The 14,251-nt window shown below is 63.9% G+C and overlaps 1 protein-coding gene across 1 annotated transcript; it reads left to right on the top strand.

Annotated features, from left to right (window-relative positions):
* The first annotated feature begins 1,863 nt into the window (after window positions 1–1,863).
* Window positions 1,864–13,758, top strand: AAMP (angio associated migratory cell protein). The gene is made up of 11 exons (XM_050917109.1): window positions 1,864–2,037; window positions 3,140–3,295; window positions 7,759–7,878; window positions 8,235–8,374; window positions 9,565–9,709; window positions 10,041–10,124; window positions 10,621–10,736; window positions 11,508–11,602; window positions 12,173–12,263; window positions 12,684–12,838; window positions 13,412–13,758. The coding sequence occupies exons 1-11, from the start codon at window positions 1,935–1,937 to the stop codon at window positions 13,485–13,487; spliced, it is 1,281 nt and encodes a 426-aa protein (XP_050773066.1). The 5' UTR covers window positions 1,864–1,934; the 3' UTR covers window positions 13,488–13,758.
* The last annotated feature ends 493 nt before the right edge of the window (window positions 13,759–14,251 follow it).

Below are 14,251 nucleotides of genomic sequence, written 5' to 3'. Positions count from 1 at the left end.
GTCCCAGCGAGGTCCTCCTGTACCGTGCTCTCTCGTAATCTCCCACGTTGGACGCCTTCATCTTCTGGCGAGCCTTTAGCTGCTTCAGGCGGTTTTTGTCCACTTCGCGCTTGGTCAGGAGGAAGAGGATGATGCCGGAGGGGAAGCCGATGGCCCTGTGGGAAACCAGAGCTATGGTTAAAATGCAGGATGTTCAGCATCCTTCAGGCAGGACGGGGCGAGTCACAGTGAGAGGCCTGTACTGCCTCAGGGCAGGAACTGTCCAGGCTTCTCCCAGTTCCGCCGATGCCCCTCAGTCCCAACCCACAGTCCCCCTTGTTCTAGTCCTGGGCTCCTTTCACACAGCTCTGCCAATGCATCTGAGGGCTCCCCTTGCCACCTCCAGGCTGGGGCAGATCCCCTTTGAGACGTACCCACGCTGCTCCTTATGCTAACAGAGAGGACGCCAGCGCCTGAACAAGCTGCCTCCATAGAGGCTCCCAGGCAGACAGCGCCCACACTGGACTGGGAATTCAATCCCAAGCGATCGGGTCTGAGGCTATTTCTAAGCAGGGGCCACATGCTGATGACACTCCCGACCCCAGAGGGCGACAGGGCTGATCACAATTTGCAAGACTCACCAGGCCACACCAACCATCCTCATGGGGTTCTTGGCTTTCCGTGCAGGGATATACTCTGGGATTTCATGGACGCGCCGGCCTGCTTCTGGCTTGGCTCGTAATTCCAAGGGGGCGCGGCAGCTGCCGTGGAGGAGTCTGAGGTTGAGCCGGGCAAGGGGTCCGCGGGTCCCAGCTAAGCAAACTGCCCGGCTCACGGCAGCAGAGAAACCTCCTGCCCAAGACACGCAGGTTACCCCGAATGCCCGGGGAGGGGCGAGGCAGGCCCCCGGCGGGCGGGGGATCTCGGCGGCAGCAGCCCAGAGCCTGGTTCCCAGGATCTCGCACGGGTCTCACGTGGGCGCTCACGAGCCGCCAGCTCAGGATCGGGGCCCTGGGGCCGCACAGGCGCTAAGGGGCCCGGCTGGTTCTCAGATCCCGACCCCCCCCCCGGGGCTGTAAGGAGCGAACAAGGGGCCGGGCCCGGCGCGGCCGCAGCAGCAGCAGCTCCGGTGACAACAATGGTCCCTGCCGGCCTAAGGGTCTCCGACTGCAGCCCCCCCCGGCTCGGAGCGGGCTGCCGGGAACCGGGGAACCGGGGGGGAGGGGCCGGGCCCTGGCACCGGGGGGGGCGCGGGGAACCGGGGGGGGAGGGGCCGGGCCCTGGCACCGGGGGGGGGGGCGCGGGGAACCGGGGCGGGGGGGGCGGGCCCTGGCACCGGGGGGGGCGCGGGGAACCGGGGGGGGGCGGGCCCTGGCACCGGGGGGGGCGCGGGGAACCGGGGGGGAGGGGCCGGGCCCTGGCACCGGGGGGGGCGCGGGGAACCGGGGGGGGAGGGGCCGGGCCCTGGCACCGGGGGGGGAGGGGCGCTCAGTTACCGAACAACCCGCTGGCCGCCGCCGCCGCCGCCATCTCGAGAGGTGATCGCGCAGCTCCCGGCAGGCAGCGCGCCCAGCCGCGGTGCACGCCGGGAGCGGCAGGGCCGTAGGTGGGAGGGGAGGGGAAGACAGGAACTACAGCCCCCAGAATTCCCTGGGGCGAGACGACTACAACTCCCAGAATGCTCAGGGCGAGGCGGAGCCGGGACTCCCGGCAGCTCCCCCCACCCCCGGTCCAGTACGACTACAACTCCCAGAATGCCCGGCGGGGCCCCTGCCCGGACAATGGGCGGGGCTCACAGCCCTGAGAGCGCTGATTGGCTCCGGAGCCCCAGGCCCGCTCGGTGATTGGCGGAGCCGGGCACGCCCCCTGCCCCCGCGTGTCAGGCTTGGTGGCGGCGCGGACTGACGGAGGGACGGGGCGGCCCGAGGCCCAGCGCAGCCCGCAGCCAGCCCGGCATGGAGCCCGCGAGCGGGGAGGGCGGCGCCGCCGCGGGCGCGTTGCACTTCCACGGGGACGAGGAGATCATCGAGGTGGTGGAGCTGGGCCCGCCCGGCCCCGGTGAGCGGGGGGAGGGGCCGGGCCGCTCCCTGCGGGGGGGCCTGACCTAGGGGAGTTGGGAGCCGGGGGGGGTGGCGGCTCTGCAGGGAGAGCGGAGGCAGGAACCTGCCCTAAGAGAGTTGGGAGCCGAGGGGGTGGCGGCTCTGCAGGGGGAGCGGGGGGGGGACTTTCCCTAGGGGAATTGGGAGCCGGGGGTGGTGGTGGCTCTGCAGGGGGATTCGAGAGAGGGGGGGGTCCCTGCCTTGGGGGAGTTGGGGGCCTGAGGGGGATGGCAACTCTGCAGAGGTCCCTGGATGGCCCTGTCCCAGGTTGGGGGTTTGCTGTGGTGCCCCTTTCCCCTGAGTCTCTTGGGCCAGGAGCTTCCTGCTGCCCACGTCAGATCAGGGGAGCTGGGAGTGGGTGCAGTGGGGAGTCTTGGACCCACTGCTGGCCCTTCCCGTAGCTCTGCCTCCTGTTCTGATCCTGCCTGTCCGTCCCTGGAGCAGCCCCTTCTCCTGCTGGAGGGTCCCACAGGAGCAGCTTGCACCCTCTGTCCCTCGCCTGCACTGCAGCAGGACACGACTGGAGCACCAGCAGGACACCCCCTGCAGAATGGCCCGTGGGGTGCCCTCTCCCTGGGGCCCAGAGGGGAGATCGGGCTCCGTGGCCTGTTCTGTTCTTGGCCTCTTTGCTGAAAGTGCCAGCCCGGGGCCCAGCTGCGACGATGCTGGGTTTTGTGGAGTGGATGTTTGTTCTGCATCAAGTGGACTGAGACCAGCTCGTGACATGCAGGCCAGTAGTAGCATTCGCAACGAGGCCCAGGCCCCTGACTCCTCCTGGGCGTCTGCTCTGTTCAGAGGGCTGCAATGAATGGGTGCGACCTGGTACTGAAAACCCTGCTGTCCAACAGGGAGGCAGGGGAGCTGGCTTGCAAGTGCACCGAGGGAGGCCTCTGCCTGGTGGAGCCGGACTTTGCCTACAGCAGCCCCTGCCTCCCAGGGAAATCGTCTCATCTGGCCCTTTCTGCAAGCAGTGTGTGTGAGCTGGGGGGGAGTGGGAAGGGGGAATGAGACCCCCCCACACACACCTCTGGTGCTTACGTTCCTCGGCTTTGCCCCCACAGACGACCTGGCCAATGAGATGGAAGATGTGGATTTTGACGAGGAGGCCGCTGAAGGGGCTGAGGAGCAGGCCTGGGAGACGGAGGAGGAAGACGAGGGGGTGGAAGATGGCATGGAGGCCCAGGATGACAGCGAGGTCACTTTCTCTGAGCACTCAGGTAAGCTGGGGTGGGCATCGCTGTATTGCCAACACACGTGTATTATCTCCTGTCCTGATGTTCGCTGCAGCTTTCTCCCAGCTCAGCTGCTCCAGTGACACGTGTGTGGGTCGGCCCTGCCAGGGTGAGGGATGATCTCTGCACCCCTCAGGGAAAATGGGGCAGCGCTTGGTCAGCTGAGTTCCCTCCAAGGACTGGCTTGGCCCCTGGCTTTCCTGAGTAGGGTTGTGCCGGCCCATGTGTTCAGACAAGATATTCCTGGGACTTTCCCCCTGGAGGGACTGAGCCTTGAATTGCTCCCTAATGACTAGCTCAGAGGTGGGCAAACTATGGCCTGCGGGACCATCCTGCTTGGCCCTTGAGCTCCCGGCCGGGGATGCAAGCCCCCTGCCCCACCCCTGCTGTCCCCCCTCCCCTGCAGCCTCAGCGCGATGCACCGCCAGCGTGGGAGGAGGCTGCGTTGCGAGGGCAGGGAAGAAGAGGGAGAGAGGCTCACCTGCAGCCTCGGGAGCGGGCGGGTGGCGGGAGTGCGGGTGGAGGAATCAGGAGGACGCTGGGCGGCTGCACAGCTGGCCGGAGAGACGCAGCGCTTTGAAGGGGAAACCGCTGCTTCTCTCCGGCTGCTCAGCTGCCTCTGCTCCTCCTGAGTCCTCTGCCTGCGTTCGCAGGGCCACATTCTGAAAGGGGCTTTAGAGAGGGTTGGATGAGGGGTGGGGTTCCAGGGGGCTGTCAGGGACAGGGGTGTAGATAGGGGGTGGGGCTCCAGGGAGCAGCAGGGGTTGGATGGGGGTGGGGTTCCAGGGGCCTGTCAGGGGGCAGGGGTGTGGATAGGGGGTGGGGCTCCAGGGAGCAGCAGGTGTTGGATGGGGGTGATGTTCCGGGGAGCTGTCGGGGGCAGGGGTGTGGATGGGGGGAGGGCAGTCAGGGAGCAGCGAGGGTTGGCTAGGGGGTGGGGCTCCAGGGGGCTGTCAGGGGGCAGGGGTGTGGATGGGGGTAGGGCTCCAGGGAGCAGCAGGGGTTGGATGACAGGTGGGGTTCCAGGGGGCTGTCGGAGGGCAGGGGTGTGGATAGGGGGTGGGGCTCCAGGGAGCAGCGAGGGTTGGATGACGGGTGGGGTTCCGGAGGGCTGTCGGGGGCAGGGGTGTGGATAGGGGGTGGGGCACCAGGGAACAGCAGGGGTTGGATGGTGGGGTGCCAGGGGGCTGTCAGGGGCAGGGATGTGGATTGGGGTGGGGCTCCAGGGAGCAGCAGGGGTTGGATGGGGGTGATGTTCTGGGGGGCTGTCGGGGGGCAGGGGTGTGGATAGGGGGCAGGGCAGTCAGGGAACAGTGAGGTTGGATAGGGGGTGGGGCTCCAGGAGACAGGAGTGTGGATAGGGGGTGGGGCTCCAGGGAGCAGCAGGGGTTGGATGGGTGGGGTGCCAGGGGGCTGTCGGGGGCAGGGATGTGGATAGGGGGCGGGGCAGTCAGGGAGCAGCAGGTGTTGGATGGGGGTGATGTTCCGCAGGGCTGTCGGGGGGCAGGGGTGTGGATAGGAGGTGGGGCACCAGGGAGCAGCAGGGGTTGGATGAGGGGTGGGGCACCAGGGAGCAGCAGGGGTTGGATGGGTGGGGTGCCAGGGGGCTGTTGGGGCAGGAGTGTGGATAGGGGGTGGGGCTCCAGGGAGCAGCAGGGGTTGGATAGGGGATGGGGTACCAGGGGGGCAGTTAGGGGCAGTGGGCCCCAGGAGGGGGTGGTCAGGGGACAAGGAGTAGGGGGGTTGGATGGGGGTGATGTTCCGGGGGGCTGTCGGGGGCAGGGGTGTGGATAGGGGACAGACCAGTCAGGGAGCAGCGAGGGTGGGGTCCCAAGGGGGCAGTTAGGGGCAGCAGGCCCCAGGAGGGGGTGGTCAGGGGACAAGGAGTGGGGGGTTGGATGGGTCGGGGATCCCGAGGGCGGCACTCGGGGTTGGGACGTGGGACGGGGCGGATAGGGTTTGGGTTCGGGGGTGTGGATAGGGGGCAGGGCAGTCAGGGAGCAGCGAGGGTGGGGTCCCAATGGGGCAGTTAGGGGCAGCGGGCCCCAGGAGGGGGTGGTCAAGGGACAAGGAGTAGGGGGGTTGGATGGGTCAGGGATTCTGAGGGGGGCACTCGGGGTTGGGAAGTGGGGCGGGGCGGATAGGGTTCGGGGTTGTGGATAGGGGGCAGGGCAGTCAGGGAGCAGCGAGGGTGGGGTTCCAAGGGGGCGGTCAGGGGACAAGGAGTAGGGGGGTTGGATGGGTTGGGGATCCCGAGGGCGGCACTCGGGGGCGGGAAGTGGGAGGGGGTGGATAGGGTTCGGGTTCGAGGGGCTGTCGGGGGGCAGGGGTGTGGATATGGGGCAGCGCAATCAGGGAGCAGCGAGGGTTGGATAGGGGGTTGGATCCCAAGAGGGCAGTTAGGGGCAGCGGGCCCCCAGGAGGGGGCGGTTAGGGGACAAGGAGTAGGGGGGTTGGATGGGTCGGGGATCCCGAGGGCGGTACTGGGGGTGGGAAGTGGGGTGGGGCGGGTAGGGTTTGGGGGTGTGGATAGGGGGCAGGGCAGTCAGGGAGTAGCGAGGGTGGGGTCCCAAGGGGGCGGTTAGGGGACAAGGAGTAGAGAGGTTGGATGGGTCAGGGATCCCAAGGGCGGCACTGGGGGGCGGAAAGTGGGACGAGGTGGATAGGGTTCAGGTTCGGGGGTGTGGAAAGGGGGCAGGGCAGTCAGGGAGCAGTGAGGGTGGGGTCCCAAGGGGGCGGTTAGGGGACAAGGAGTAGGGGGGGTTGGATGGGTCGGGATCATGAGGGCGGCACTCGGGGTTGGGAAGTGGGGCGGGGCGGATAGGGTTCGGGGGTGTGGATAGGGGGCAGGGCAGTCAGGGAGCAGCGAGGGTGGGGTCCCAATGGGGCAGTTAGGGGCAGCGGGCCCCAGGAGGGGGTGGTCAAGGGACAAGGAGTAGGGGGGTTGGATGGGTCAGGGATTCTGAGGGGGGCACTCGGGGTTGGGAAGTGGGGCGGGGCGGATAGGGTTCGGGGTTGTGGATAGGGGGCAGGGCAGTCAGGGAGCAGCGAGGGTGGGGTCCCAAGGGGGCGGTCAGGGGACAAGGAGTAGGGGGGTTGGATGGGTTGGGGATCCCGAGGGCGGCACTCGGGGGCGGGAAGTGGGAGGGGGTGGATAGGGTTCGGGTTCGAGGGGCTGTCGGGGGGCAGGGGTGTGGATATGGGGCAGCGCAATCAGGGAGCAGCGAGGGTTGGATAGGGGGTTGGATCCCAAGAGGGCAGTTAGGGGCAGCGGGCCCCCAGGAGGGGGCGGTTAGGGGACAAGGAGTAGGGGGGTTGGATGGGTCGGGGATCCCGAGGGCGGTACTGGGGGTGGGAAGTGGGGTGGGGCGGGTAGGGTTTGGGGGTGTGGATAGGGGGCAGGGCAGTCAGGGAGTAGCGAGGGTGGGGTCCCAAGGGGGCGGTTAGGGGACAAGGAGTAGAGAGGTTGGATGGGTCAGGGATCCCAAGGGCGGCACTGGGGGGCGGAAAGTGGGACGAGGTGGATAGGGTTCAGGTTCGGGGGTGTGGAAAGGGGGCAGGGCAGTCAGGGAGCAGTGAGGGTGGGGTCCCAAGGGGGCGGTTAGGGGACAAGGAGTAGGGGGGGTTGGATGGGTCGGGATCACGAGGGCGGCACTCGGGGTTGGGAAGTGGGGCGGGGCGGATAGGGTTCGGGGGTGTGGATAGGGGGCAGGGCAGTCAGGGAGCAGCGAGGGTGGGGTCCCAAGGGGGCGGTTAGGGGACAGGGAGTAGGGGGGGTTGGATGGGTCGGGGATCCCGAGGGCAGCACTTGGGGTTGGGAAGTGGGGCGGGGCGGATAGGGTTCGGGTTCGGGGGTGTGGATAGGGGGCAGGGCAGTCAGGGAGCAGCGAGTGTGGGGTCTCAAGGGGGCGGTCAGAGGACAAGGAGTAGGGGGGTTGGATGGGGCGGGAAGTGGGACGGGGCGGATAGGGTTCGGGTTCGGGGGAAAAGTTTGCCCACCCCTGGGCTAGCTGCTGGCTGATCACAGTAGCAGGAGCTTCTCCACCAAGGCTGGGGACCGACTGACTGACAGGTGGGAGCTCGAAGAAGGGCGGGACGATCCTGGACCAACTTGCTGCCGCTCTGCTCGCCAAAAGCCCAAGCGACCAATCAGCTCCTGAGACAGCCACCATCTAGCCTGGTATCCCTGTTCCTGGCCTGCTAGGTCAGCAGCCCCCTTGCCTTGCGCCGTGGCCGATGCTGGTGTAGCTGCATTTGTCTAACACCGTCTGCACCCCACGCGACCAGCTCCTGTCCTGGATCTTGGGGGTTAATGGGCGTAGAATGCTCCCGGTCTGTAACCGAGCCATCTGGGCTTGAGCGCTACCGAAGCGGGAGTTGGGAAGTCGGCCAGCATTCCCTCTTCGTTCGGTAGCTGATAGTTATTGACGCTGTTCTGTCCCGTGAAGCCTCCGTTTTCTGTGTGAGCCTCGATCCCACGACCAACACCCTGGCAGTGACGGGCGGGGAGGACGACAAGGCCTTCGTATGGCGGCTGAGTGATGGTGAACGCCTGTTTGAGTGCTCAGGTGAGGTGCACTGACTTGGACCGTTCTCTGACATATGGGGAGGTTCTGCTTCAGTTCCTGGTGGTTGTGGCTTGCTCTCTTTGGGGGTGTTACTGTGTGGTGTTAAACAGCTGCTGTGTTCCACCCCAGAGAGAGCTGCACTGTCGTGGTGGATGGAAAAGAGAGAGAGCTGGGATCTTTAGGGCTGAGGAGCCATACAGATAAAATCTATTTGCCTGCAACTGCTGGAGCCTGGAGCCAACCTTCTGCTGTGGATAATCCTCAGTGCTTGGCTTGATGTTATCTGTCTTAACCACAGCAGCTAACCAAGGCTGGCTAAATCACTATCCCCTGCTTCCCCATGGCTGTCTCTTCAGGTCACAAGGACTCCGTCACCTGCGCAGGTTTCAGCCATGACTCCCTGTTTGTGGCCACAGGCGACATGAGCGGGCTGATCAAAGTGTGGCAGGTGGACACAAAGGAAGAGATCTGGTCGTTCGAAGTGGGTGACTTGGAGGTGAGAGGGAATTAAAGGGGTGTCGCTAATGGAATCTGGAGCCCAGACCCCTCTCTAGGGAAAAAGCGGGGGGGTCGGGGGGGGTTCCTTTTTTAAGAGACCCCATAGAACCTCAGCCTGGATTGTCAGGAGCCTACAGGCTGGTGCCTGGGAACTTTCTCCAGGAAGTGAACCTGACCAGTCTAGTTCCTGTTCAGCCTGGGAGATAGATCTTCTGATTTTTCCATTGGAAAGGACGATGCAGCATGCTATGGTGGCTTCTTGGCCGGGAGGGATGGAGGGGTGTATGGGGCAGGCCCTGGGAACACGGAATGGTCCGGGCGGTGCAGTGGCTGATGGGTTGGAAGCCTCAGGGAGTTTTGCTCCAGGAAGCTTTGTAGCATCTGTTGGCTGTCTCAGGAGCTGCATGATGGGTGGATTTCTCTATGTAGCTCCTGGTCCCTCTGCCTTTCCTCCTACATGTGAACCTTGGATGAAAAGATCAGAGAACACGTTCTCCCTTGTGTGTTTCGTCTTCCTCTTCTTAATTTCACCAAGGGGAAGTCCTGGTGTTACCAACAGGACTCAGAACTTTGTGTGGACTTGTGAAGTTGTGCTGAAATTAGGCAAATTTTACCAGTCAGATTCTGTAGCGTAGACCAGGCCCAGTTTAGTGGTGAGAAGCGAACTGGATTTTGAAACCATTTCTAGTTAGTGTAACTGACGCTGGTGAGGATGATTGTATCCTGAATGCTGCTTCTGTCTTGAATGTGTCCCTTTAGGTAGGGAGTTGGGTGCTTGCAACTCTCCGTGTATTGTGTAGTTCATCCAAAGAGCTGAAAGTGCATGTACAGCAGGGGGAAACTGAGTCACGGAGAGGCAGTGACGGGCGTAAGGTCACCCAGTCAGAGAGGGAGCTTGGAGAGAAATCCTGTGCTCTGTTCACTAGGCCGTGCTGCCCAAAGTTTGGCCTTGAACCTCTTGGTTCTCTGGATAGTGGGGCAGCGTGCCGGGGGTGAGTGCCCACGTCTCCCTGCTCGTGCACCCGCTGGCAGGATAGGTGGTACGGAGCCAGCTCTAGAGGGAGCCCAAGTGACCAGCCTGGATTCCCTTCTGTGGGCCCCACTGGTGGATCCTCTTGTGGCTGTGCCAGGCCTGACTGTTCTCTGCTCTTCAGCATCCTCCCCTCGTCTCTCTCCCTCTTTCCCCAGTGGATGGAGTGGCACCCTCAGGCCCACGTCCTGCTGGCGGGCACAGCTGATGGGAGCTCCTGGATGTGGAAGATTCCCAGCGGCGAGTGCAAGACCTTCCAGGGGCCGGGCTGCCCGGCCACCTGCGGCAGGGTCCTTCCTGACGGTGAGGGGAGAGGAGAGGGCGGGGAAGGGATCTGGGGAAGCTGGGCATGGAAACTGGGCTGTGGTGCAGCCCTGCCAGTCATTACGGCACAGCCACTGACTCTCTGGGCACGCCCCCGACTATTCCTACTGGGAGCCAGTCCCTCGGCCAGCAGGCAGGGGGTGCTCAGTGGAACCGTTGGGGCAGGAGTCATTGAGCCCTGCGAGGATTTTGCCCCCGGGGAAGGGGCCTGGGTCCCTTGGCATGCAGGGGGCACCCTGAGAGTGGGAAGGATGGGATGGGGTTGGGGGAAAGGGTCTAACAAACGGCTCTTGTGCATCTCTCCATCCAGGGAAGAGAGCGGTGGTTGGCTATGAGGACGGGACTGTGCGGATCTGGGACCTGAAGCTGGGAAGCTCGCTCCACGTTCTTAAAGGTCCGGAAGGGTTAATTCCCCCTGTCCGTTGGGAGCTAGGAAGGGCAGAGTGCTGGCGTGGCTTTGGGTTCCTATAAGCATCGCTGTTTTACAAGGGTCTGCACCAAAGGAACACGGGGCAGGGTGGGGGTGGCTGGGTTCACCAGCCCCTGTCCTTGGGCTCGAGTAATGTCTGTCAGAGGGGCGTGGGGCGCTCTCCTCAGAGACCAGGGCAGTCCGTCCAGACAGGGAGAGCGGTCCCGATGCACCAGAGTCTAGTCTGCGGCTGGTCTCTGCAGAACTTCGCGCGTTGGCTACCTCAGCTGAGGGGCGTTGGCAGACCTGCGTGCTGGCAGGAGGGGCCCTGGTTCCTCGCAGCAGGGCCCAGGGAGGCCGTTGGTCAGGTTTGAGGGGCATCAGCAGAGCTGGCGTGAACTGGTGGGAGAGCTGCTCTGGGTTGGGCTCTGAGGTCTCCCCGGCAGCGTCTGACCTCCCGTTGGCTGTGAACTTTCCTCAGGTCAGGATGGGCATCAGGGCCCCTTGACATGCGTGACCAGCAATAAAGATGGCAGCCTGGTCATGACCGGGTCCGTGGATTGTCACGCCAAGCTGGTGAACTCGGCCACCGGCAAGGTGAGGCCCTCGCACTGCCCTGCGGCTGGGTGGCGGCACGCGTGGCCCTGAGCGGGCAGGCCTGGCAGATTGGCTGCTCGAAAGCCAAAACTGGGGAAGGGGCTGGGTTAACAGCCTCCTCTGACTTCACTGCCCCGCAGCTCTGGGAGAGCGAGCTGCTCCGGCTGGTCTGGCCCGGCCTGGTCGCACTCAGCCTCCATCGCTCCCGGATCACTGAGCTCTGCGCCCACCTGCTCTGGGTAGTACCTGCAGTGGTGTGGGTCTGCCAGCAGAGTGCGCTCTAGGCCACGGTGGTCCGGAGTGGGGTTACTGGAGTTCCGGGTCGCCAGTGGCTGGAGGCGGCGGGTGGGGTCACTTGCCCTCCTGGCCCAGTCGGGTTCTTGTTTCTGGGTGCTGATGGGGACCCCTCCGCGGTTGCCAGGGAAGGGGGGTGGCCTGGTCTGTATTTGCAGGGCCCCCACTCTGGGGCGGGGTGGTACCTGCAAAGTAACGGGCTTGGCTGAGGCTGTAGCAGGCTCAGCAATCTCCAGGTGACCTGGGTGTCTTAGCTCGGGCATCAGAGGCTCCTGCTTTGAGGTCCCAGGTTGGATCCCCACTGGCATTAGTTTTCCTAGGGACCTAGTGGGTCTCAGGTTCAGAGCTGCCCATCCCCCTAATCTTTTGGTGTGTGTTGGATCCCAACCCTCCCATGCTTGAGGGGGGGCACACGGGATTGGCTCCCAGGGCCCCCTCCCCACTGGCTCTGATGGGGAGTGTCTCCTCTCTGCCCAGGTGGTCTGTGTGTTTAAGATGGAAAGTGCAGCCTCAAAGCCTCCGGCGGGGGAGGCCGAATCGAACTCGGTCGAGTCCCTGGGCTTCTGCAATGTGTGAGTACAGGCCGGGTAGGCGAAAGCTGATTCTCCCAGCTCACCCTCCGGGGCAGGGCCTGGCTGCTGGGGAAGAGCCATGGGCAGAGGAGACCCCAGCCTCTGCATCAAGAAAGGGAGAGACGGTGGGTGGAGAGGTGCTGATTTGGCATGGGGGGGCAGGGGTCCATGAGGGTCCCAGTGCTGCCATGCCACTTGGCATTCACATCTTGGCGAGGCTGGGGTGCCGTTCTCCCTCCCCTCCCACCCACCCCCAATCTGGATTCCCCCTCCCCAACCCCACCATCCCTATTGGTAACCAATCCAAGGAGTCATGTTATCTGGTTTGCTGGGGACTGTGACTCTGAAGCCTGCGCTCCCCCACCCAGACTGCTCAGCCAGCAAAGCAGGGGGCCAGTTCCTTCGAAATCCACCCCCCTTTGCTCCTGAGAGGGGGTCTGGCAGGTGAACCAGCCTCTCCCACCATCCTTTCGCTTCCCTCTGTCTCCCACTGGCTTAGAGGTGCTGCTCTGGGAGGTCGGGGAGCCACGGTGCCTTGCCTCTCATGCTCCCCCTCTCTCCCTCGGGCAGGATGCCGCTGGCGGCCGTGGGCTACCTGGACGGGACCTTGGCCATTTACGACATCTCCACGCAAAGCCTGAGGCAGAGGTGTCAGCACGAGGTAAGGGATTGGGCACGAGGTGGTGCTCTGGGGGTGACGCGCTGAGCTGTGGGCCCTGGATACCTCAGGCTGCCCCAGAGAGCTCTGGGATCACTCAGATCTGCGGGGGAGCGGGTGTGCTCTTCTCCGAATCAGCGGGCCTGGGGCTGCCCCTGTGGCCCAGGGCAGGGGCAGGCAACTTGTAGCATGGCTCCTGGCTGATCCCCATATAAATCCTCATTCCCTCATGGCTGTCGCTAACCTCTAGGCACTGCTGCCATCTCTGCCCAGGGACCATCACCGAGCCCCCTTGGCTTGGCCCAGCCCCCAGCCAGAAAAGCAGTGTTTGTGGGCTCTGACTAGTGATCCTAACATCCCTGTAGTGTGTCAAGACAGCTGCCCTTGCCCGCCACTTACTCTCACTGATTTCCGTGCCTGCAGTCGGGGATCGTGCAGCTGCTGTGGGAGGACAGCGCGCCCGTGGTCTACACCTGCAGTCTGGACGGGGCTGTGCGCTTGTGGGACGCTCGCTCGGGGAAGATGATCAGCGAGTATCGGGGCCATTCAGCCGAAATCCTGGACTTCGCCGTCAACAAGTGAGTGGCCGGGGCAGCCTCTGCCTGTGGTACCGCTCCACCTGCCCGTTCGACACAGGGCTGACGTGTGGTAGTGGTGGGGAATTGGCTCCTACATACGTCAAGCCTGCGAGCTTTGTGCTCAGAAAGCATGAGCTGTCCTGGCCCAGCCAGCTTGAGGACGGTGGCGCTGGGTATGATCAGACTCGGGGTGTGTGTTGCATTAAGAAGGGGGCTTTGTTAGGCCAGGCTGAGAGCAGGTCTCTGCCTCTTGAGGCTTCGGAAGGGGCAACAAATGTTCTTGAGTGGTTGGGGGGCAGTTCGGGAACTGGAAATAGTTGAGCCGTGCAGCTCGGATCTAGAGAAAAGGGAGCATGGGTCGAACTGGGAGGGTGGAGGCAGGGTTGGGTAGTTGGTGCGCTCTGGGTTGGGACTGAGGGGCACTGGCAGAGGCGAGGGGAGCAAAGGCTAGACTGGAATAGCCTGTCCCTCTGTCCCCTTCACTTTCCAGACCCAAGGCCTGTGGGCAGCAGGTGGGGGGCTCTGCCCTTGTCCCCCGGTCCCCTGTAAGCCGATCTCCCGTCTCTTTCCCAGGGATGCGTCCATAGTGGTGACAACGTCCGGGGATCACCAAGCCAAAGTGTTCTGCGTGCAGCGCCCGGATCGTTAGCGTCGGCGCATGGAGTGGAGCAGAGCATTGTGGGAGCTGAGAGCAGTGCATTGTGGGATGGGGGGGGGAAATAAACCCACAGCAGAGTGAGGTGGAGCGATCCACGGCTGGAACTCAAGGGGGGTGGGAGGCTGCACGGGGGACCCCGATCCTTTTCGCATAAAGTGGTTCATAGCTATCGCTTGGCCATCTCCGCCCTGTTTAGTTTTAGGGCTAATCCCAGGGTTTTCTATGAAATGTTTTAATTATATAAATTATTTCACGTACCGGATCCAGTCTCTTCCAACGTCTCCCGCGTCAGCCAGGGCATCAGAGCGGCTCCCGCCGGTTGCACCAGATCCTTCCTTGGGATCTAGCCCCGGGGGGGGGATGTGCTGGGTGCCTCTACTGGCGGATCCTGTGGGGCTGCAGGGAGGGGGCAGCTGGGGTGAAATGAGAAATGGATCTGCCCCCCTCTTCCTCGCATGTGGCTGCTCCTGGGAAGTGCAGTTGAGAGGCTGGTGTGAGGGGCTCTGGGGGTGCCCCATGGGGAACTGATTCCCCTAAATTGTCTTCACTGTGGGACTCTTCTGTCTCTTGTCCCCTCCAAAGGCCCTGTGTCCCAGCAGTTCTCTGTGGGGCTCCATAGGGCTCCCTCTCTTCTGTGCCAACCAGTGGCTCCCTGCCACGCTGGACCTGGTTTGGGCCTGTCAGCCAGCTTCTCTGGGCAGGCTGCAGTGCTAGGCTCTGCTCACCTGCCCTGGGATCTCGGCCTTGCTACTGTC

The sequence above is a fragment of the Gopherus flavomarginatus genome, chromosome 10 (assembly GCF_025201925.1).
Source record: "Gopherus flavomarginatus isolate rGopFla2 chromosome 10, rGopFla2.mat.asm, whole genome shotgun sequence".
Taxonomy (NCBI): domain Eukaryota; kingdom Metazoa; phylum Chordata; order Testudines; family Testudinidae; genus Gopherus; species Gopherus flavomarginatus.
This window is presented reverse-complemented; position numbering and strand designations above follow the sequence as displayed.